This window comes from Galeopterus variegatus, unplaced genomic scaffold (genome assembly GCF_000696425.1).
Source record: "Galeopterus variegatus unplaced genomic scaffold, G_variegatus-3.0.2 Scaffold439, whole genome shotgun sequence".
In the NCBI taxonomy this organism is placed as follows: domain Eukaryota; kingdom Metazoa; phylum Chordata; class Mammalia; order Dermoptera; family Cynocephalidae; genus Galeopterus; species Galeopterus variegatus.
This window is the reverse complement of record NW_007726550.1, coordinates 53,111-74,785: the sequence shown is the minus strand read 5'-3', so window position 1 is coordinate 74,785 and position 21,675 is coordinate 53,111. Positions and strand designations below refer to the sequence as shown.

At 41.8% G+C, this 21,675-nt stretch overlaps 1 protein-coding gene across 1 annotated transcript in view; it reads left to right on the top strand.

Annotated features, from left to right (window-relative positions):
- CDK5RAP2 (CDK5 regulatory subunit associated protein 2) overlaps positions 1–21,675 on the top strand; it is a 194,473-nt gene that overhangs the window by 152,594 nt on the left and 20,204 nt on the right. The window contains exons 25-28 of the mRNA XM_008568766.1: positions 2,684–3,257; positions 5,079–5,311; positions 16,026–16,074; positions 18,948–19,114. Coding sequence (XP_008566988.1) covers positions 2,684–3,257; positions 5,079–5,311; positions 16,026–16,074; positions 18,948–19,114 — 1,023 coding nt within the window. The remainder of the gene's footprint in view (positions 1–2,683; positions 3,258–5,078; positions 5,312–16,025; positions 16,075–18,947; positions 19,115–21,675) is intronic.

Sequence of the window (21,675 nt, the reverse complement as noted above, 5' to 3'; positions counted from 1 at the left end):
CTAGGCCAGGTCCTAGTGTATAATTATATGTCCTGAGGCCATGGTAAACCTGCAGTTTCACATGTACGCTACAGCTTATAATCCTCCCTTCCTCACACCCTCTATGCAATGACATTTAATTGAATGGAAGCAGCTCTTTCAGACCTTTATCAAGGGCTACTGAGCAGAGAATAGCAAAGCCACATCACCATGCTGGTGCTGGGCTATGAGACTTGCTGTCTACTGGCCTTGATGCCTAGATATCAAATCCTTACCTTTGCCAAATTACAAATTGCTGTAGATTGTGGACTTTTGGGAGCACTTCTGAAGTCAAAACTGTTAAGTGCAAAGTGTCTGAAGGTTATGGTTGTTGCATTGCTAGCAGCAAAATTTAAAGTGGAGGGCTGGAGAATGTGCACACCTTCTCAAGGGTTCTGAGGGGGTGTGTGTAGCTAAACATCAGAGCTGGCCACAGTTTATATCACAAAAGGACATTTGTATGGGACTTACATTTGTCTTTGCCTCATAGTTACTTAGTGAAAGTCATCACAACTAATCTTATTCCTCCAAGTAAACATTGCTTCCTACCATGAAATATGGACCACATTCCATTATCATGAGGTTGTTATAGCAAAGATATTTCCTTGTCTTGAAGGATGATTCACCGGACCAAAGTCTTGTTGAGAGATCTCTCTCCCTGGTGCTCTCTCTTTTATACTCGCTCAGCCAGAAGTACTTGCTGAAGTACTCTGTTGCAGGCTCTTTGCCAGACTCTGGAGAAACAGAGATGGATGACATGGTCTCCACCTTCAAGGACCTCACAGACTAGTGATTATAAAAAATTGTGGACGGGAAAAATGCAATATTAGGAATGCTTCCTTTAGGTTGTGTAGCAGCTGCTTTCTAAAACGAAAAGTTTTATTTTATGGTATTTGCATTACGAATAGAGACAAGAGTGGACCTAAAGTCACAAGGAGCAGATTGCAGAACAAGAAATTGGAGCGTGCAGTCTGACAGGGATTTCTGTGAGATTTTCTTTCTGAGAGCTCTTCTGGTTCATCCGGTCCAACCCACACTTGCTTATGCAGCATTTCCCCACGCAGGCCTTCGCTTGCATCCTCCAGTGGCGGACATCTCCTTCCAGCTTTGAATGCAAGGAGAAGCAAAAGAGTGTTCGTATTAGTTGGGTTTCTTTATTATTATATGCCAGACACTGTTAGCCTTTTTGTAGATATTGTTCCGTATAATTCTAAAAACAAAATGAGCAAGCATAACTCTTCATAGTGAATGATATTCTTTCCATTTTACAGAGGAAACTCCTGAGGCTCAGAAAGCTTAGGTAATCTGGCTAAGGCCATACAGCTAGTAAGTGGCAGAGCCAGAGTTTGAAACCAGGTCTGTTGAGTTTCAAAGATGGGTTTTTTTCTCCTACCTTCTGCTGCCTTTTAAGTAATCAAACAGCTCCGTATATTGAGCTGAGCTTTCCCTGGACAGCAGGCAGTGTGTTGTAGTGGCCAAGGACAGAACTCTGGAGTCAGGTGTGAGCTTGAAGCCTCACTACGACCATATTAGCCATCTCTATCGTCATTTTACATACAGGGAAACTGAGGCACTGGGATAGTAAATTACTTGCCTAAGCCTATGCTGCCAGCAGGTAGCAAAGGTGGGTGTGATCCTACTTGTCTTTGGCTTCAAAGTTTATATTCTTTCTGCTCTACCACTCCCCCTCTCAACAAAAGTTTGGCTTCATCTCTTGGGATTTAAGCTAGCTATAAGGAAATATTTCCTGGCAGGGTGTGAGTCAGCAAAACAGCTCACTAAAGGAGACATCATGGCATCTTAGAAACTGGTGGACATGGAAATGAAAAGAAAACTCTCACCTGCCTTGGGTGTTTAGAATTACTACTCTTTAACATTGCTTCACTGAGTCTGTCAATATTTCTCAGACTGCCACTGACTTCTGGTCTGGGCTAGGTACTGTACTAGGTGTAGAAATGTGAAGATGAAAGGCTACGTCCCTGCTATGAGGGAACTTGCAGTCTGGTGAGGGAGAGAAGCATCCAAATAACAAATGCTATGTAAATAAATAAGCCAGTCGTAATTCCTATATTAGTAGCCAGCATGTAGTATGTTTGTCTTGAGTAATATGTATAAAGTGCTGTGGAAGCACAGAGGGGAATGACTTTTGCATAGCTCGAGGAGGGCTTGCAGAAGAAGGAAAATTAGATCTGGGTGTAGAAGAATGAATAGGAGTTCGTTGAGTAGGAGTAGAATAGAGAGCTGAGGGTATTCCAGGCAGAGGGCACAGAACATGCAAAATCATGGAGGCATGAAACAGCATGGAATGTGCAAGGAATCGTGGTTGATTTAGTAGGGAATCTCTATAGGTGATACCAGGGGATATTCCTGGAAAGGTTTCTGGAGGATCTCAGTTTCCTGGAAAGGATTCTGGAGGGTCTCAGCTAGAGAGTGTTGATGAGTCTAAGGTATGTTGGGGGCGGTGCTTAAGCATAGGTAAATTCACTTTTTAGACCAGTTGCTCTGAGGAAGAGAATGGACTAAGAGGTAAAAGGGAAAGACTAGAGGCAGGGAGGCTTATTAGAAGGCTCATTCAGTGGTCTTGATTTGGCCATGGCTGTGAGGAAGGAGAGAGAGGGGTGATTTCAGCAAAGGACATACTGATATAAATGTATTTGATTTTCAGACTCTGAAATTTACTTGCCTGATGACCTTGCCATCTTGCCAACATGCGGAGAGAATCCTGAAGATATTCTGGGCCCAACTTCAGTGGGTACTTACTTGAGTTCTAAGAATCAACCTTCTCTTAAGGTCTGTGTGATTGGGACTGATCAGTCTGAGGACATCGATATGTCACATGACACAGATGACCTAAAACAGAAAATCCGTGGTTTGGAAACTGAGCTGGAGGGCTACCGGAATTTCATAGTTCAGCTTCAGAAGCACTCCCAGTGCAGTGAGGCCATTATCACAGTTTTGTGCGGGATGGAAGGGGCCCAGGACGGCTTGAACAAGCCCAAGGGCAGTACTGATGAAGAAGGAATGACCTTTTCAAGTTTGCACCAAGTACGATATGTGAAACACATGAAAATCCTCCATCCTCTAGCCCCAGAGATGATTGATGGCAGGATGCTAGAGAGCCCCAAGCAGCAGCTGGTGGACCAGGAATATGAGCTGCAGAAAGAGCAGAATTTGAACATGGAACTTTTCAGTGAAATCTATAACCTGCAGAATAAGTTCAGAGATATCTCACCCTCAAGGTACATTCTACCTCTGCCTTCGCCTTCTTTAAGCCTGCAGTTCCTGATGTTGCCACTAGGCGGGAGCCCATGAGCTGAAAGGGAGTGCTGCTCTGTGATGGGGAGGAGTATGTACTGGGGGAGGCTCGGTGGTGGGGTTCAGACAGCCAGGCCTCCTGGAGAAGTGAAACACGATGGGGACACGAGGAATAGTGCCCGCCCACGTGAACGTCAGGTACAAGTCTTGTGTCCTCTGTAGTTGGCATGGCAGATTTTGCCCTTCTCAGGTTGAGGGCTCAAGGTAAAGGTTTCATACCAGTTACTTGGTGAGTGGTAGTGCTTTTGCTGAACTGCAGTGTTTACTCTTGGACTCTTATTGGCTTTTGCAGTGATGTGGAACTAAAACTGATGTCCTAGGCAGGGTGGGAAGAATATAAATATTTTTCATATCTTTACCCTTTAAGGTCATCTTAGAGAAATAAGCCTGTGTTGAAAGAGGAGAATTCTTAGGTCATGGAGATAATGCTTTATGAGTATAGATAGATACAGTTTTGCTTCATGAGATATGGCAAAAAGGGGATCATTTGTAAAGTTGACCTTCATTTGTCACTAATTTGAGACAAGCACATCGTTCTGAATTGTCAGGAGCCAGAGTGAATTTTTCAAGACTTTCCAGGCAGTGAGATTGAACGGAGCTTGTATTTATTGAAGGGCTGTTGTGTCAGGCCCCTGGGTGGGCACTTTTCTTATTTAATCTTCAAAATCATCTGAGAAGGAGGTGTTCTTAAACATGCTTTTATAGATAAGGAAAGTGAGCCTTAAAGAGGATGCTGTGACTGGTCAGAGAATATTCACAGAGCTGGTCAGAGCTGTTGCCAGGGTTCAAGCCCACCTTACCCCCCTCCAATACTTGTGTTCTTTCTCTTCCCTTAAATCCACCCCCACCTCTCATACAGGCGTCACATGATCTGTATGTACATACTCAGCATCAAAGGTCATTGCTAGGCCCACATACTGTTGTCATTTCAGGGAAGGGAGAACATGTTGAATGGAAATGCCAGCATCTTTGCCAGGCTCCTCTCTGGAGCCAGGGTACTGTGGCCACAGTTTACTTTTATATGAGCAACATTTCGCTTAACTTGTGTTTTTCTCAGTGCCTACTAAATCTTGCAGTTTCACAGACAGGAAAAGATGGCACATGGTGGTCAGGGGGGAGTACTGCATAACAGAGCTTTGAAGCCAGAGTTGTGTTTGAATCCACCACTTAACTTTGCTATCAGTTTCCTCTTCTGTGGGGGGCATTCCTACACTTGTTGGAAGACTGGGAGAATCAGATAATTTCTATGAAAGACCTAATTCAGTTACTGACAGGTGGAGACCCTAAGTAAATGGTAGTTAGGGTCATGATTATCCCCTTACCTTTCAGTTAGGAGGAGAGGGGCTTACCTTTTTTTTTTCTCCCCTGTCTTACACTTTTTTTTGTACTTCATTAGAATTTTTGGTAGATCTCCCTGACCCTCAGGGCATATATTTCTGTAATTCAGAATAGTATTTTTGAAGAGTATATGGAAACTAATTGTTCTCCTGTGTCTTTGCCAATCCACTTTAATTGAGGGCTTTATAAGGTTAAAAATATTGTAGAAGAATCTTTGTTCCAGCATTTATTGGCTCTTTGAAATCGAAGGAGTGACCTTGTACAGTTTCAATTTTTCTAAAAGTATATGTACTTGTACAGCTGCAGGCTTTTAAAAATTGGGCTCTGTCATTTTTCCAATTAGTGTTAAGGTCACAAAAATTCAATTCTAAAATGGTATGAGCATTTTCTTTCCTCCCTTTTATCAGATACGATTCATTAGTTCAGTCCCAGGCCAGGGAGCTCTCCCTTCAACGGCAGCAGATTAAGGATAGCCATGACATCTGTGTCATTTATCGTCAACACATGAACACCATGATTAAGGCATTTGAGGAGCTGCTGCAGGCCAGTGATGTGGATTACTGTGTGGCGGAGGGTTTCCAGGAGCAGCTGAATCAATGTGCGGAACTGCTGGAGAAATTGGAAAAGCTGCTTCTCAACGGTAAGTGGGGTGAGGCACGTGAGTCCTAAGCCACCTCAGTAATTGATCCAGGACTTCTGGGAGGGGCACAGGAGGAACTGACTCCTTGGCCTTGTTTGTCTCCTGTCCCTCTGCCTTGATGAGGTGAGCTTAGATGCCTCCAGGGCTGGGCTGGTGAGGTATGGGAGTAAAGCCAGCCAGGAGGTGCTGCCTCTCAGCACTGGCCACATGGTTGCCAGTTCTTCCACATTTTCCAGAGAAGATGAAAATTGGGTATTTTTCATGAAAACTCATGAGTTTTAAATGTTGGCAACCAAAAAAGCCCAACCAGACAAGCAAAACTTTTTTCAGTTAAAACATATATCCAAGGGTAAGGGGTGGGAAGAAGGACAAAAGAAATCCTTTGCTAATAAACCTTTGCTGTGTGCTAGGTACTTCAGTAAATGTTAATACATTAAAATTTTTTTAAAATAGTTTTTGACACCACAATGAAGAACTCCCGTATACCTTCACCCAGCTTCATCAGTTGTTAGCATTTTGCCATGTTTGTTTTTTCTCTCTGTCTCTTTATACATACATGCACACTTATTTTCTTTCTGAACCCTATGAGAGTAGAGTGACAATATCATGTCACTTTCCCCAGATGCTTCAATGTGTAGTTCCTCAGACCAAGGACATTCTCTTATATAACCACAGTTCAGTTATCAAAATAAGAAATAGAATTATCTAGTATATTATTATCTAATATACATTTTATATTTAGTGTTTTATAATTGATTCAGTAATGTCTTTTATGACTATTTATTCCTGATTCTGACCCTGATCCTGGATCTAGTCCCCACATTACATGTAGTTGCTATGTCTCTTTGGTATCTTTTAATCTGGAGTAGTTCCTCACCCTTTGTCTTTCATGACATTAACATACTTGAGTTCAGCCTGGTCCCTTACTTGGGGATTATCTGTTGTTTCCTTAAATGACTAGATTCTATTGCTTAGGTTAGATAGTTACAGTTTTGGCAGGAATACCACATAGGTGACTTTTTGTCCTTATGGTGCCATGTTAAGGAGGCACATGATACCAGCTTGTCCCATTTTTGGTGGTAATAACTCTGATCACTTGGTTAAGGTGGTGTCTGTCAGAGTTCTCCACTGTAAATTATAATATTTCCCTGTGTGATAAGTAATTCGTGGGTGATACTTTGTAACTGTAAATATTCTGTTTCTCTTCAAACCTTTACCAGTGAATTATACCATACATCGATGGTTCTTGGCTGACTCAGATGTTACTGTGATGGTGGCAATATGGTGATTTTTTTCCTAACACCATCATTGCTTTGTCGTTTATTACTAGGTGGCATCTACTAGAAAGATGCATTCTCAATTCAACTTCTTTTATTTATGTATTTATTGTTTATTTGTTTACTATTCTATGGACTTATATATGCTTATTTTATTTAATGGGCTATTATCCATTCTGTCATTCATATTGTGCTAGATTTGGTAAGTGGCAGTTCTTTTTGACATATGTCCATCTTTTCAAGAGTACTTTTTCACTTTCTGGCACAAAAAAAAGATGTTCCACGTTCATCTTCTACTGTTCCTGCTCCTGTATTAGCCACTTCTCCAAGAAGCTTTAGTTCTTTTTATTGAGGAATGGTATTTAAAAACCAAGATTTGGTGCTGGGTGTGTTCATTGCTACTAAGGTGTCTTTGTTTCTAAGCCCTTTAGCAAGGCAGATTGGTATGGGTGTGTGTGTGTGTGTGTATAAATGTATAATTTATTTAAAACATCATTACTTCACAATGATACCTCCAGTTTCAGTCCAAACTGAGTTCTTTCTTGTCTTTCTCGCTTCTATATTTATATTTCCTTCTTCAACAGTAAGAACCCTGGCTTTCACAACATAAGCATATCTGCTGATTTGCTCAATTTGAAAATATATGCAAATAGTTCCAGAATTGCTCCACCCATACCACTCTGAAAAACAAATCTACTAGAAGAGTTCAAGATTTGTTTATAGTTATTTTTTGTTTTTTTTTCCTTTTTGTCTTTTGTAACGGGATCGCAACCCTCGGTGTTGCGCCCGCACCGCGCTCAGCCAGTGAGCGGGAACCGGTCTCCACATGGGATCCGAACCCTCGGCGGGAGCGCCGCCACGCTCCCAAGCGGCGCACTCTCCAGTGCGCCACCGGGCCGGCCCAAGTTATTTTTGTTTTTAGGCTAAGGGTTATAGTCAGGTATTGAGTTGAAAAGTTACTTGGTTTCATTCTTTCTACAGTGTTGTTATGTTATTCATTTGAAATATCATTAGATTAATTTGGTATTTAATTTTAGGTTTTTTTTACCCTATTGTTGTTTATCTAATTTCATTTTTGAATATTGAAAACATTAATATAGTTCCAAAGTTAAAACTTTTATCCTTTTAAATTGCCTCTAGAAGTCATTATTTTTGTTCCTCTCCTTTATTAGTATTTTTTAGTCCCCCTTTCTCTCTTAAACCCATTGGGATTGGGCTTTCAGTCATCCCAGCAGTCACTAACAGTGTCTACTTGGGCACATCAGTTCTCAGTCTTTTTTTGTGTGTGTTTTTTTGTGACCAGTAAGGGAATCGGAACCCTTGGCTTGGCGTCGTCTGCACCGCACTCAGCCAGTGAGTGCACTGGCCATCCCTATAGAGGATCCAAACCTGTGGCGGGAGCGCCGCTGCGCTTCCAGCGCCACACTCTCCCAAATGAGCCACGGGATCGGCCCCTCAGTCTTTATCTTACTCAGACTCCAGCAGTATTTGATGTGGTTGCTTCCTCCCTCCTTGGGGCAATCCTTTGCCCACTTGGCTCCTAAAAAGAACTCCTTTGCGAGTTCTGTTCTCCTTCCCCTCCCTGGCCCTTTGAAGCTCTACCTTCAGCATATCTTCTGTATCTTCATGACCTCATTGCTCCCACGGCTGCAGCTGCCACTGCTGTCTCACCCGGATTGTTGCAGTCCTCTGCTGCCTGGCCTCTGTGCTTCTCATCAGCCCATTGCAGTCTGTTTTCCGCATAGTAGTCAGAGTCATCTTTTAAAAACGTGAGTCAGATCATGTCCCTTCTGCTCAAAAATCAAAGGCTTTTCTTTTCACTCAGTGTACAAGTTCAGATAAGAGACCACAAAACCCTGTGCCATCACCTGACCATCTCTCTTACCTCATCTCCTACCACCCCAGCCTCCCTCCTTGGCCCTCCCCAGCTACACTGCCCTTAACAGTTTTCCATCACACCAGAGCAGCTCCTTTTTCAGGGCTTTTGTGCTTTCTCTTCTCTCTGGTGTCTCCCATCCCTTCAAGGCCTTCTCTCAAATGTCATATTATCAGAAAAGCCCTCTTTGACAACTCTGTTGAACAGCAAGGCTCCTCTGCCCCATTGCCGGCATTTCCCTTTTCCCTTTACCCTGCTTTATTTTCCTCTATTTTGCTTGTCAGCATCTCGCATATTACATACTGTAGTCCACCCTCATCCACAGGGGATATGTTCCAAGAACCCTGGTGGATGCCTGAAAATGAGGGTAGTACTGAACCTTATATACACTGGTTTTTCCTATACATATGTACCTATAGGTTAGGCACAATAAGAGATTAACAACGACGACTAATAATGAAATAGAACAAACAAAGCAATATACTGTTCACAATTTCACGGATGCAAGATACGTTCTTATCATAGCTCTTAGCAAACTCAGCATACAATTTAGTTTTCTTTCCTTGTGTCCAGAACCTTCACCGTTTTACTTAAAGGAAGCATTGTTGGCTTCTCTTTGGCATATCTGAATTGCCAGCATCACTACTCTTGCACTTCGGGGCCATTATGAAGTAAAATAAAGGTGACTTGAACACAAGCACTGCACTACCGCAACAGTCGGTCTGATAACCAAGACAACTGCTAAGCGACTAGTGGTGGGGAGTGTATACAGTGTGGATGTGCTGGACGAAGTATGAGTCATGTCCCAGATGGGATGGAGCAGGATGGGACAGCAGGAGAACTGTGTGCAGTTTAAAACTTGTGAATTGTTTACTTCTGCTATTTTCCATTTTATTTATTTATTTATTTTTAAAAGATGACCGGTAAGGGGATCTTAACCCTTGACTTGGTGTTGTCAGCACCACGCTCACCCAGTGAGCAAACCGGCCATCCCTATATGGGATCCGAACCTGTGGCCTTGGTGTTATGAGCACCGCACTCTCCCGAGTGAGCCACAGGCCAGCCCGCTATTTTCCATTTAATATTTTTGGACCGTGGTTGACCACAGAAAGCAAAACTGCATCTAAGGGGGGACTACTGTATTTACTTACTTGTTATTCTGCCTCCCCTGTTGGAGAGTAAGCCCCACAGGTCACATAGATCTTGTCTGTTGTGTTTGTTGCAGTAGCACTAGGACATAGACTTTCTGGCAGGTAGTAGACACTCAATACATACTTTTTGAAGGAATAAATAAATGATTGAGTGAATTAATGAATCTCAGTTTTACACTTGTGGAGACTGTCGCCCAAGTAAACAACCCATCTTGATCATTTATGGAGTTAATGGCAGAGCTGGGATTTCAAATCAGGTCCCTGGACAACAAACTCTTTTCACTAGATCTCCTTGTATTCCACTTGGTATCATATATGTTGTTTGATTTAAACTTCACAATGACCTTGGAAGCATGTGGTATTAACCCAGTTTTACAGATGATGAACCTGTGGCACAGAAATATTACCTTACATATCTAAATAAGTGGGTCCAGTGGTGAAGAATGCAGTCACGGGAGTTGGACAGCACAGGTTAGAGCTCTGGCTCCCTACTTGTCAGCTCTGTGTCCTGGGAAAATTACTTCATACTTGCCTCAGTTTCTTCACCTGTAAATGTAGTATTCTAATACCTGATTCACAGAGTTGTCTTAAGGGTGAAATTAAATAATGGATGTGAAGCCTTTGCTCAGTGCTTGGTACATGGCCCTTGCATACTGACTGCTTACTAGTATGTGTATTTATTGTGAGTTGGGGCTTAATCCTCAGACGAATGTAGCCTTAAGAAAGGGTAGTATGTTGCTAAAAGTCACAGCTGGCTTGGTGGAACCAGGATTTGACCTGTTCTCCTATCTTCATATGTACAAAACAGATGGTTCATGAGGGTCCATATATGTTCAGTTTAATTCCAGGATAGCTTGTGGGATAGTTTGCGCATCTCGACCTGGTGAATATTTTTTTTCCCAATTTTTCCAAAGGGCCCCCAACAGCTTAGAACCAATGTAGGCTGATTTTCCTATTACCAGTTCCCCAGGACCTTTGAAGTCCAGGGTATAGGAGCACTTGACTTTCCCAGCTTTATAAAAATTTACTTTCTTCTGACTAAGGTTTTACAAATAAGCTAGTCTTCATTTCATTAGTGGAGAAATAACTGTGTCCTCATGATAAAGCTGTATCTTCCAGGCCTGAGGCATTTTCCATATCTGTCTCTTTCTTTCTACAAGCCCTCATCCTGGGCCCTAGAGAGGGGAGGCTGAGAGAGAGCCAGCCTCTGGTACCAGCTGCCCCCCTTGATTTATTTTTCAGTTATTTACCTTGACAAGTCTAAGGAGATTCCTACTTCTTGTTTCCTGTGGGTTCTGAAGGCAGAAGCATTTCAGGCTTAGCAGACAACACAAACATAGGACTTTATTTTCTTCTACAAAGGCATAAAAAGTCCCAGGAACCTCACTACAGCTCCTTTTCTTAGAGAATAAAATGTAGCATAGAGGTGGGTCTTTCTCCTAAAAGCCATGTAGGGGGTCTGGCTCCTGAATTATGAAACGAGCTTATCATAACGTGGTTTTATATGTGAGGCAGTTGCATAGCATGAGTTCTTAAAAATTTAAATATAGCCTTTTTTTTTTTTTTTACTAATACAAAGCAATACGTGTTTACTGTAGAATAACAGATAAGCAAATACTCCTATAATTGCATCATTCACACAGCAAAGCGTGAACACCCTGGAGTTTATATGCCCAGACCTTTTTTATACATATGTGTATTTTTTATGGAAATGGTACTGTTTGCATCCTCTCCCTTTGTTCAATTATAGATAATATTAATATACGCTGTAAGTTTTAGTGGCTGCAGAGCATTCTTTTGTATAAATGTATTATAATTTAAACATTCCACATTAGATAGACATTTTGTTCTAGTTTTGGGCTATTATGCAGATCACTGTATTGGAATCTTTGTGCATGTCCTTGCTACTTTTTAAATATTTAATTGGTAAAATCCAAGAGGTAGGATAATAGTGATTTTTTTTTTTTAATGCTTCTAAGGGATAGAGTTTTGCTACTTTTTAAATATTTAATTGGTAAAATCCAAGAGGTTTGCTACTTTTTAAATATTTAATTGGTAAAATCCAAGAGGTTTGCTACTTTTTAAATATTTAATTGGTAAAATCCAAGAGGTTTGCTACTTTTTAAATATTTAATTGGTAAAATCCAAGAGGTTTGCTACTTTTTAAATATTTAATTGGTAAAATCCAAGAGGTTTGCTACTTTTTAAATATTTAATTGGTAAAATCCAAGAGGTTTGCTACTTTTTAAATATTTAATTGGTAAAATCCAAGAGGTTTGCTACTTTTTAAATATTTAATTGGTAAAATCCAAGAGGTTTGCTACTTTTTAAATATTTAATTGGTAAAATCCAAGAGGTTTGCTACTTTTTAAATATTTAATTGGTAAAATCCAAGAGGTTTGCTACTTTTTAAATATTTAATTGGTAAAATCCAAGAGGTCCTCTCTGTATTAGTCCGTTTTGTGTTGCTTATAACAAAACACTTGGAACTGGGTAATTTATAAAGAAAATGAAATTTATTTGCTTACTGTTTCTGAGGCTGGGAAGTCCAGAGTCCATCTGGTGGTGGTGACAGTGACCCAGGGTCTCATATTGCAAGATGGTGGAAGCAGAGACAGCAGAGAGAGAGAGCAAGAGACAGACTTCTCTTCTTTTAAAGCCCTCGGAACTACGCCCCTGACCACCATTTTTAATCCACTACTGCAGAGTCCTACAATCCAATCACCTCTTCAAGGCTCTACCTTTCAATTACCACAACAGGACTTCCCACCCTCTTAACAGTCACAGTGGGGGCTAAGTTTCTAATACATAAAACCTGGGGGACACAATTCAAGCTTCAGGGAGTTTTGGGGGGGACATAATTCAATCCACTACACTCTCCACTTATAGAAATTTTGCCTGTCCTCCAGGAAGCTTTCTTTGTTTACCCCAAGTGAAAGCAAAGTCTATTTCTTTTCTTTATCTCTGGGTTGTTTGTAGCTGGGACACGACCTTCACGTCAGATACTGTGATGGAGGCTGTCACAAGGATGTAGAGGTTGGAGAGAACAGGACCTTTGGAGTCAGATAGATGTGAGCTCATCCCAGCTTTACAGGTCGTTTACCCCTTGAAGAATCAGATTTCTTGGAAGGGGGTAGTAGCACCTGTCTTCTACAGTTGTTAGTGAGGATTAAATGAGATTATTTAAAGTATCTGCGTCCTGCTTGGCAAACAGTGAGAGCTCAGGAGGTGACAGCAGTGATGATGGGGTGTGTGAGTTATGGTTAGTGTGGTGATCCAGGCCATCAGGTAAAATGGAGGATTTTCTCTTCTAAGTATCCCTGAATCTGCCCTCTCCCGAGCCCTGTAGCTGCTTCTTAGCTTTATAAAGCAGTTCTGGCCTGCCTTAAAGATAATAGCTCGGTTGCCACCTTCTCTAAATTTTCCCCAGTGGTTCAGGCTGGATTATGTTTGTCTCCTCTGTGTGCCCTCCCACAGTATCCATGCTGCGCTTATCACAGCACTGTAGTGTAATTGTCTTTTGCGTCCATTGTCCCTTCTCAGATGTGAGCTCATTGAGGGCAGGATGGCTCCCCATTCATCTCAGTGCAGCTATGAGGAGCACTACAAATATTTACTACCAGTTACTAGTGAGACTGAAAGGAAGAAACATTTAGGCCATGGAGGAGATGCTGGGCTTTGGTATTTGATTTAACTCCGTACAATTGATGGATTTTGAAGAGGCTTCTGAAATGGTAGCAGTACACAGGATCAATCAGTGTGGAGAGGAGACTGAAGGTGGGTCAGCCAGTTACAAGTCTGTCCTGCGTGATAGTCCTCTCTTGTTCAAATGTGAATGATATAACCAGATTTTTTTTTTTTTTAAAGACAAAGTACCCCCTCTGCCACACACTGTGAAGCTTTTAGGTGTAGTAACAAGACTTGCCTGAGAGATGGGAGCAGCATTTTCATGATGTGCATCCTAAGCTTTTAGAATAGCCCGACAGATGGTACCCTGTCACCTGTGTGAAAGCAGTTTCCGCCAAGAAATTCAATGCATCAATTGTTATGATCTCCCTATGAATCCCACAATAACCATTTGTCATTTGGTTTTAAAGAAAGCTGCTGTGATAGGGGAACGTGTAGAATACAATTGTTGAGTTACAGCAAGCTCCCCAAAGGGTCTCTTATGTGAGAAAGGGGAAACGCGTGTTTTCTGGTGGCATCGGGGCACTTCCTTCTGTGGTCATGGGTTTTGTTAGGAATGGAGGAGAGGCTTTTGATGGTTTTAAGATGGGTTTATGGTAAGGAGACCCGGAATGGTTAAAGCCTGCCACAAACCAAGGGAGTCCGCCCTGTGAAGTTCCCAAGGGAGGTATACTCCTAATGGTAGATGTGAAACAGGATGTCATGTTACTGTTTGCCTGGTTAGTGCATGTATAACTCCCGTGCTTTTTGGAAGACTGGGCTGTGGCAGATGGCCTGTCCTCAGGGTCTGTAGGGTCAAAGTCTTATTTATCATCAACAGCCCCAGTGCAGGTGTCAGGCGTGAGATGAAAAATGCCATCTGAGCTGTTTTCTTTAACATGCAGTTGTCCCTGCCCATTAGGGATGGTCTTGCAATCTGGGGCTTCCACTTAAGGTCTTGAAATCTGACCGAATCCGATGTGGGTTTCCCCCCTTGAGGAGGAACGGAGAGGATGGAAAGGAGGAGATCCTGAGAGCATCCACTATGATAGAGGCCTATCAGCCTCTGCCTTTCAAGAAAACAAAAGATCATACCATTTTGGGCCAGATGTAACCAAGAGGATCAAGGTATAGATTTTTGACAGAGCTAGCTACAAGAATATCTCCCTCACTCTTGCTTAACTGTAAAATGCAGTAAAATGAGAGAATGAATTGGGCAAAGTGAGAGAGTTGAAACATTAAACCTCCTGTATTTTCACTTCTTTGAAGTAAGATGGAGATACTAACACTGTGCTTGTAGGATTGTGGTGAAGCTTTAAGGGGATAGCAGATATTAAAGGACTGTACTCAGGGTCTGTCGCCCAGTTATTCAGGCCCTTTTGACTCATTCCTGATGGCAACAGTGCCCTGCAGTGGTGGGTGACTTCTAAGCACTTGGCATGTTGCAGTGACTCTTTGTGCCCAGGTGGCTGGCCTGGGGGTTGGAGAGGGAGCCTGGACAGCCATGCCAACTGGCCTAGTGAGTTTGTAGGCGGGAACCGCTAGTAAAGCAAATGTGCAAGGCTCCGGTGATCTTTTCCTCCACACTGTGGTGGTTGAGAACTTTTTCTTTTAGGATTAGTTTTGAAAATTGTATGTGTGGGTGCAGTTTAATTATAGTCTCATTTTTCAGGTACAGCTAGAGAAGGTTTTGGTTTTTTTCTTTGACCATGCGTCAGTTTCTTCAAAAAACTCATCCCGTCTGCAATTTCCAGAGTTCTGTAGTATTTTTAAAATAAAGTTGTTAGTCTCTTTTAAATCTGGGCTCATGTGCTTCCTTTCAAACAGCAAATGATGACATGCGGGAACAGAGCGCAGAGCCTCTTTTGCCCAACTTTTCTGAGCTTTATTTTGTCTCTTTTGTCATTTCTTTTAGTCATTTCCCTTGCTTTAGACAGTGGCTTTTTCAACTGCTCTTATATACTCCTTCCCCTAGTAATCTCACTTCTGAGAGTGTTACCTAAGGAAATAACTTAAAGGCAGATAAAGCTGTATGCATAAGATATTTATCTATAAAAGGGAAAATTTGGAGACGACCTAAATGTCAAGTAGGGAAATGGAAAAAACTATGGTACATGCATGCCTACAATGGAATTTTAGTATAATCATTAAAAATGATGTTTCTAAAGCAAATTTAGTAAGAGACATTTTTAAAGTCCTTAGTGAAAAATTTAAGTCATAATACGGTATCATCAGAGCATGGAATTTTAGTATAATCATTAAAAATGATGTTTCTAAAGCAAATTTAGTAAGAGACATTTATAAAGTCCTTAGTGAAAAATTTAAGTCATAATACGGTATCATCAGAGGCAAAATTCATGGAGAAAAGAATGGGAGGAAATCCATAACATGTCTTTGGAGGTAGCAGGAAGATAGTGATCTTTTTTTGATTCTATTACCCATTTCCTACAATGAGCATATATTCTGTAGAACCAGAGTTTTAGAGAAGGAAATAGAACCTGTACCAGCAGTGCCCTGGTGACTGCTTTTTAGATTTGGGGCTGTCACCTAGATCTAGTGCCAGAGGAGTGATAAAGGAGCAGTCTATAGCCTGAATTGTGTTCTTGGTGATCATGCTTTAAATGTCCAGGATTGTTATAGAGTGTTTAAACAAATGCAACAGTGCCTTTGCAAATGCATGAGGGAGAAATTATCAGGGAACACTTAAAAGAATATTTTATTCTTGATGTTATCTTTGCTTTCAGGAAAATCAGTTGGAATGGAAATGAGCACCGAGAACGAACAGATAGAGAGGTGAGTGTTAGCATTTGTTAAGAAGTCTTTCCAGGACTTTCTGGGTTTGGTTTGCCTGCCACCTTTTTAAATCTTCCAGGTCCCTCCCATTCTGTTAGTTTCCTGCTGGAAGTGACAATGGCCTTACAAAACCAAGAGTTCATGCTGGGGGTCCTGCATCCTTCATTCATTCGTTTCAGGTTACTCATGGCATTTCTGTCAGGTGATTTGAACCAGGTGACATATTCTCTCTGTTGGCTCCTGGGTATGTGTGGGATAAATTCCAGACTCAGCCTGGCATTTGAGGCCCTTCTTCCTCCCCTGCCCTTTTCCTTCCCTTTCCTGTCTCTCCTCTACCCCCTCCCTTCCCAGCATGTACCCCATGCTACAGTTTTATCTGGCTTCTTATTGTGCTCTAGACCATGGCTGTGCAAAGCTGTACACTCTTCCTCTTGTAGTTTGAAAATTATTCTTTAGAGTCAGTTCAAATGGAAATGAACGTGGCTCTCCCCAATGCTCTACCTCTCCACCACGTCCCAGGATCAGTTACATTGCAGCACTTACCACATGGTATTATAATACTTTCTGTATTTATCTTTCCACTCTCAGAATTCTGAAGGACATGAGCTAGCTAGTATTAACTGGGTATTCGTGGTTGTCAGCTGCTGTCCTAGGCATTTCACATTCATTACTTCTAACCCTATGAGGTGAGCATTTTTATTCCCATTTTAGGATGAGGAGCCTGTGGGTCAGAGTTGCATACTTGCCATTAAGAGGCAGAGCTGCGATCTGAACTTGACTCTGACATACTCCAGTGCCTGTGCTCTTACCGTTATTCCCATTGTCTTTGAGGGCAAAAACTATGTCTTGAGTATCTCTACTTGCTCCAGCTCCAAGTATCTGGCATGTAGTTGCAGTTTAAAAAGTGTTCATAGAATAAATTAATTATATATTTTCTTAGCTTACTTCTATGGCCACTGAAAATGCCAAGGTCTTGCCTTCCTCTGTTTACTTGTTAAAGGTTCTGAATGCTATTAATGCTGCTGGGTACTTTCCTTCTCTTTCGAGACATTGTGCTTTGGGCTTCTGGGGGTAAAATAAATAAATAGAGACCAGTCCGGGATACAGAATTTTAGATTTTGTTGGCATCACGAAGGCCACCAGCATCATTAAAGTGACTAGGCAGGGAAGTATCACAGCTCACGGAAGACATTTTAATCAGAGCTTCTATAAATTTAAAAGTACTCCTTTACTACTGCAGTAATGTCAGAGATCCCTCCTAGTTCAGCCTTCCACTTCCGTCCTTATGATAGCAGATCCACTGGCAGACTGTGGAGAGGGCAAGGAAGGCTTTTCAGAGTGGGGCCAGTCTTAACTGAGATCTAAAGGATGAGAGATGAAGGGGCCAGGGCTGTTGGGAAAGTGTCCGTGCCTGAGGCGAGGGAGACATGGCCCCTTTGAGCAGTGTGGCTGGTGCAGAGAGCATTGAGGCTGGAGAGGCAGGCTGGGACACGCTGGGCTGGTCCTCAAATGCTATGTTAAGAGTCCAGACTATTCTGCAGGAAAAGGGGAGTCTTTGAAGGAGGGTCAGCTGGGACTAGACATGATCAGATTTGCTGTTTTGGAAGACCACTGTGGTGGCTCAGAGAAGGGGTTTGAGGGAGGCAGGGAACCTCTTTTAGCCCTACTCAACCAATGTGTCCCCCTTTTCCATTTCTGACAGATTCATTTTCTTTCCTTCTGTTCTACCTTTTTCAGCTGTGGGCTTAGCACTCGCCTGGGTCACTCTCAGGCTAATTAAATGGGTGCCCTTGGCCTGTTCTGTACTTTGACAAGCCAGCAGGAAGCCTGTGCATCCATCATGCTGTCTGGACAAAGTTGTGTCTGGTGTTTACCTGTTAATGAATGCATTGCAGCTTTGGAATCCTTTGCTTTTGTCTGAGCTCATGAATAATGAGACTGTGGCCACTGACAAGAAATAATAGGAAAAAGTGAGAAAAAAAAAAAAGTTTAAATTAAGGAGCTTATCTATAATGGAGGTCCATGTGGGCTTTTCACAGCATTCAGGTTGTTTTGCTTCATGGCTTAGGTGGTCCTTGGAAAATAACAATTTAATAATCAGATAATTCTCATGAATAATGAGACTGTGGCCACTGACAAGAAATAATAGGAAAAAGTGAGAAAAAAAAAAGTTTAAATTAAGGAGCTTATCTATAATGGAGGTCCACGTGGGCTTTTCACAGCATTCAGGTTGTTTTGCTTCATGGCTTAGGTGGTCCTTGGAAAATAACAATTTAATAATCAGATAATTCCCAAAACGATGATATTGGGACTGACTTGGGGACCATGAGGGTTCTGAGATTTTTAAATCCATAAGGCTACTTCATGGTTTTGGGCTGGATTCCCACATTCTCCTAGGGCCTTGGAGCCAGACAGACCTGGTTCAACTCTGAGCTGTGCCACTTACAAGCTGTGAGACAACGGGTTAGTTTATGATGTACCTCCGTCTCCCCGACTCTAAGTGAGGATAGTAATCCATCCATGAAAGAGTTTCTGTGAAGACCAAATAAGATCTAAAATGGCGGGTACAGTGGGCATTTGGTAAATAGCTGCCATAGATCCATACCCTCCCTTGGGTTACTCCCCTGTAAGCCAGACTGTGGGACAGGCACAGTCCCCTCACTTGCCCTTCTTCATAGGCTCCAAACTCAAGCCCGCTGAGCCCTTTTTGTATTTATAATGTCATTGCTTAACGCTGTAGGGAAACAAAAATCTGAAGTTGCAAATGCAGGGAAGTTACAAAGGATGAAGTAATCTTAAGTGTTCTTAAGTCATGGTTCTGGCTTGGGATTTCAGTGTGGGAAATGATTTCTCTTTCAATCCCAATGATTAAGGAGTGAGGAAGACAACTTAACCTACCAGCGTATTCTACCTGAATCTCGTGAGCCTTCTCATGCATTGTCTGATTATGAAATGTCTGAAAAGTCTTTCTTCTCACAAGACCAGAAGCAAGACAGTGAGACTGAGAAGACTTCAGTTATGGCAAATAATTTTTCTCAAGGTAAGCTAAGCTTTACTAAGTGTTTTAAACATGGCCAGATTCAAACAGTAATTTGCCATCTTGCCGTAGTAAGCAGAGAGTGGTGACATTTCTCTGATGAGAGGTGAGAGCCAAAGCTGGTCATTCAGAATAGTGTTTATCACTGGAGAAAGCTATGGTTGTCAAAAGTGTTGGTGATTGGAGAAAAGTCATTTTTATTTTTTCAATGATGATTTACCATGTCCTTGCTCTTTTCTAACAGTGGCAGACTGAAACGCACTGGAGTTTTGTGTCCATGCAAGTTTGGTTAAGTTCCTGTTGTTTCTTTCATACCTATCCTAAGGCAGGGTCAGTTCAAAGATTCTGCTGCTTTGAATTGTACAGATTCCCAAGAGTACCTTATCTGCTGATAATTTCTGATATTTTTGTACAAATACAAAATTTGTGATTGTATAAATCTGTTGTGTTTCCCTTTAGTGTGACCCTTGGCCCATTGGGTCAAGCCTTATTTGTCTTAGTTCATTTGAGCTGCTATAACAGACCGCCAGAAACTGGGTGGCTTGTAAACAGAAATTTATTTCTAACAGTTCTAAAGGCTAAAAGTCCAAGATCAGGGTACTAGCCAGCATGGTTGGGTTCTGGCAAGGGTCCTTTTCCAGGTTGTAGACTGCCGTGTTCTCAGTAAATCCTCACATACAAGAGCAAGAGAGCTCTCTGGGGTTTTATAAGGGCACTGATCCCATTCATGAAGGTTCCACCCTCATGACCTAATCACCTCCCAAAGGCACCTCCTCCTGATATCAGATAGGGGCTTACAGTTTCAATATATTAATTTTGGAGATACAGACCTTCGGTCCATAATGCCCTTGTTCTGTCTTTGACCATGGACTGAGTTGGTAGAACCAGCCTCTCAAGGAACCTGCCCCTTATCTCCCATTCACCTTTTCTGTACTTGCAGTCTTGATACTCTCCTGTAGGGTTAATTGGTAAGGCTTAGTTTTTGTAATCCAATATATTTCAAAGGTACAAGGAGTTATATAGACCGGACTGGATAAACTAAGGATCAGAAAAATTTCCTATAAAGGAGAAGATAGTAAATACTTTAGGCTTTGCAGGGTATGTAGTCTTTGTTGCAATTACTCAGCTGTGCTGTTGCAGCACAAAAGCAGCCATAGGCAGTGTAAACGAATGGGCATAGCAGTGCACCAATAAAACTTTATTTACAAAAAGATTTGGCTCACAGGTTGTAGTTTTCCAACTGCTGGTATAGACTCTGTACCTTATCTGCCAGTCATCTGGTCTCTCCCTTCTTCCAATGGGTTGTTTACAAGGCACCCAGAGTGGACTTCGTTTAGCACAAATCATACATTGGTGCCTCCTTGCTAAAAATTCTTTGTTGACACTTGATCACGTAGATCATTGTTTTAAAAAATTGGAAATCTTTTTTTAGCAACACGACCCCTTTTGCAGATGAAAATTTATGTAGAGGCTCTACCCAATGTGTAAAGGAGATAGCAGTGGAGCCTTTGTCTCCTTGGTGGCCTCCGAGACTCCTCAAGGATACTCAGCACCTAGAGCACCACAGTGTGAAGACATATCTGGAGCATGAAGTGTACATTCTCAGTGTAACTCAGGTGTCAGTTGGAGTCCTCCAGCAGCCAGTCATCTAGACCTGATTTCTTTGGATTTCTGGCTGTGTCCCTCTGCAATTTATGTGACTTCTGAATACTTGGTTTTTTCTTGGTCAGTTCTGGCTCTACATTCTGCTTTCCCCTAATTTAGGTCAGACCATGAATTATTTCCCTGTCCCTAGTGCCACCTCCTTCTGCACTGTTATCAATACAGTGTAGAACTCAGTCCCTTTCCAGGAACCCCTCCCCCTGGACCACTCCCACAAGGCCTTTGTGCAGACTTGATTGAGGGTTTGAGCAACTAGAAGGAGGGTAGTGGTTACAGCAACCCAAGTAACTTAAATGAGAATATTTAATGTTCTTTAAAACTCTCCTGCAGTGGTACTGGGCAATTCCCTCTTCTTCCTCGTGACTGCCCCTCACCCTGTCTGCCACCCTAACCTTGTTTATTTCTAATGTAGAGCATTTTAGCCATCTCTTCTATTTCTTATTCCTCTGGGGACCCATAACTGTGGGTTCATTATGTCCTCTTAGTGGATTACCAGACACTTCCCTGAGTGGGGACGTGTTCTCTGGAACCATCCTATTACAACCACTGTTACTTTTTTAGTGTCTTTCTCTTCAGCCTTTTATCCTCTGCATCTGTTTTTCCCATTGTCACATTTGTAATCTGTGTAGAGAGATAATTTAGTATTTTTCCTTTTCTCACTTAATATTATAAGCTTTCTGACATGTTGTACCACTGTTACTTTTTTAGTGTCTTTCTCTTCAGCCTTTTATCCTCTGCATCTGTTTTTCCCGTTGTCACATTTGTAATCTGTGTAGAGAGATAATTTAGTATTTTTCCTTTTCTCACTTAATATTATATCATAAGCTTTCTGACATGTTGGTACATAACATCATTTTTAGTGATTTAGAATAGTCCATTGAATGGCTGATCTCTAGTTTTCC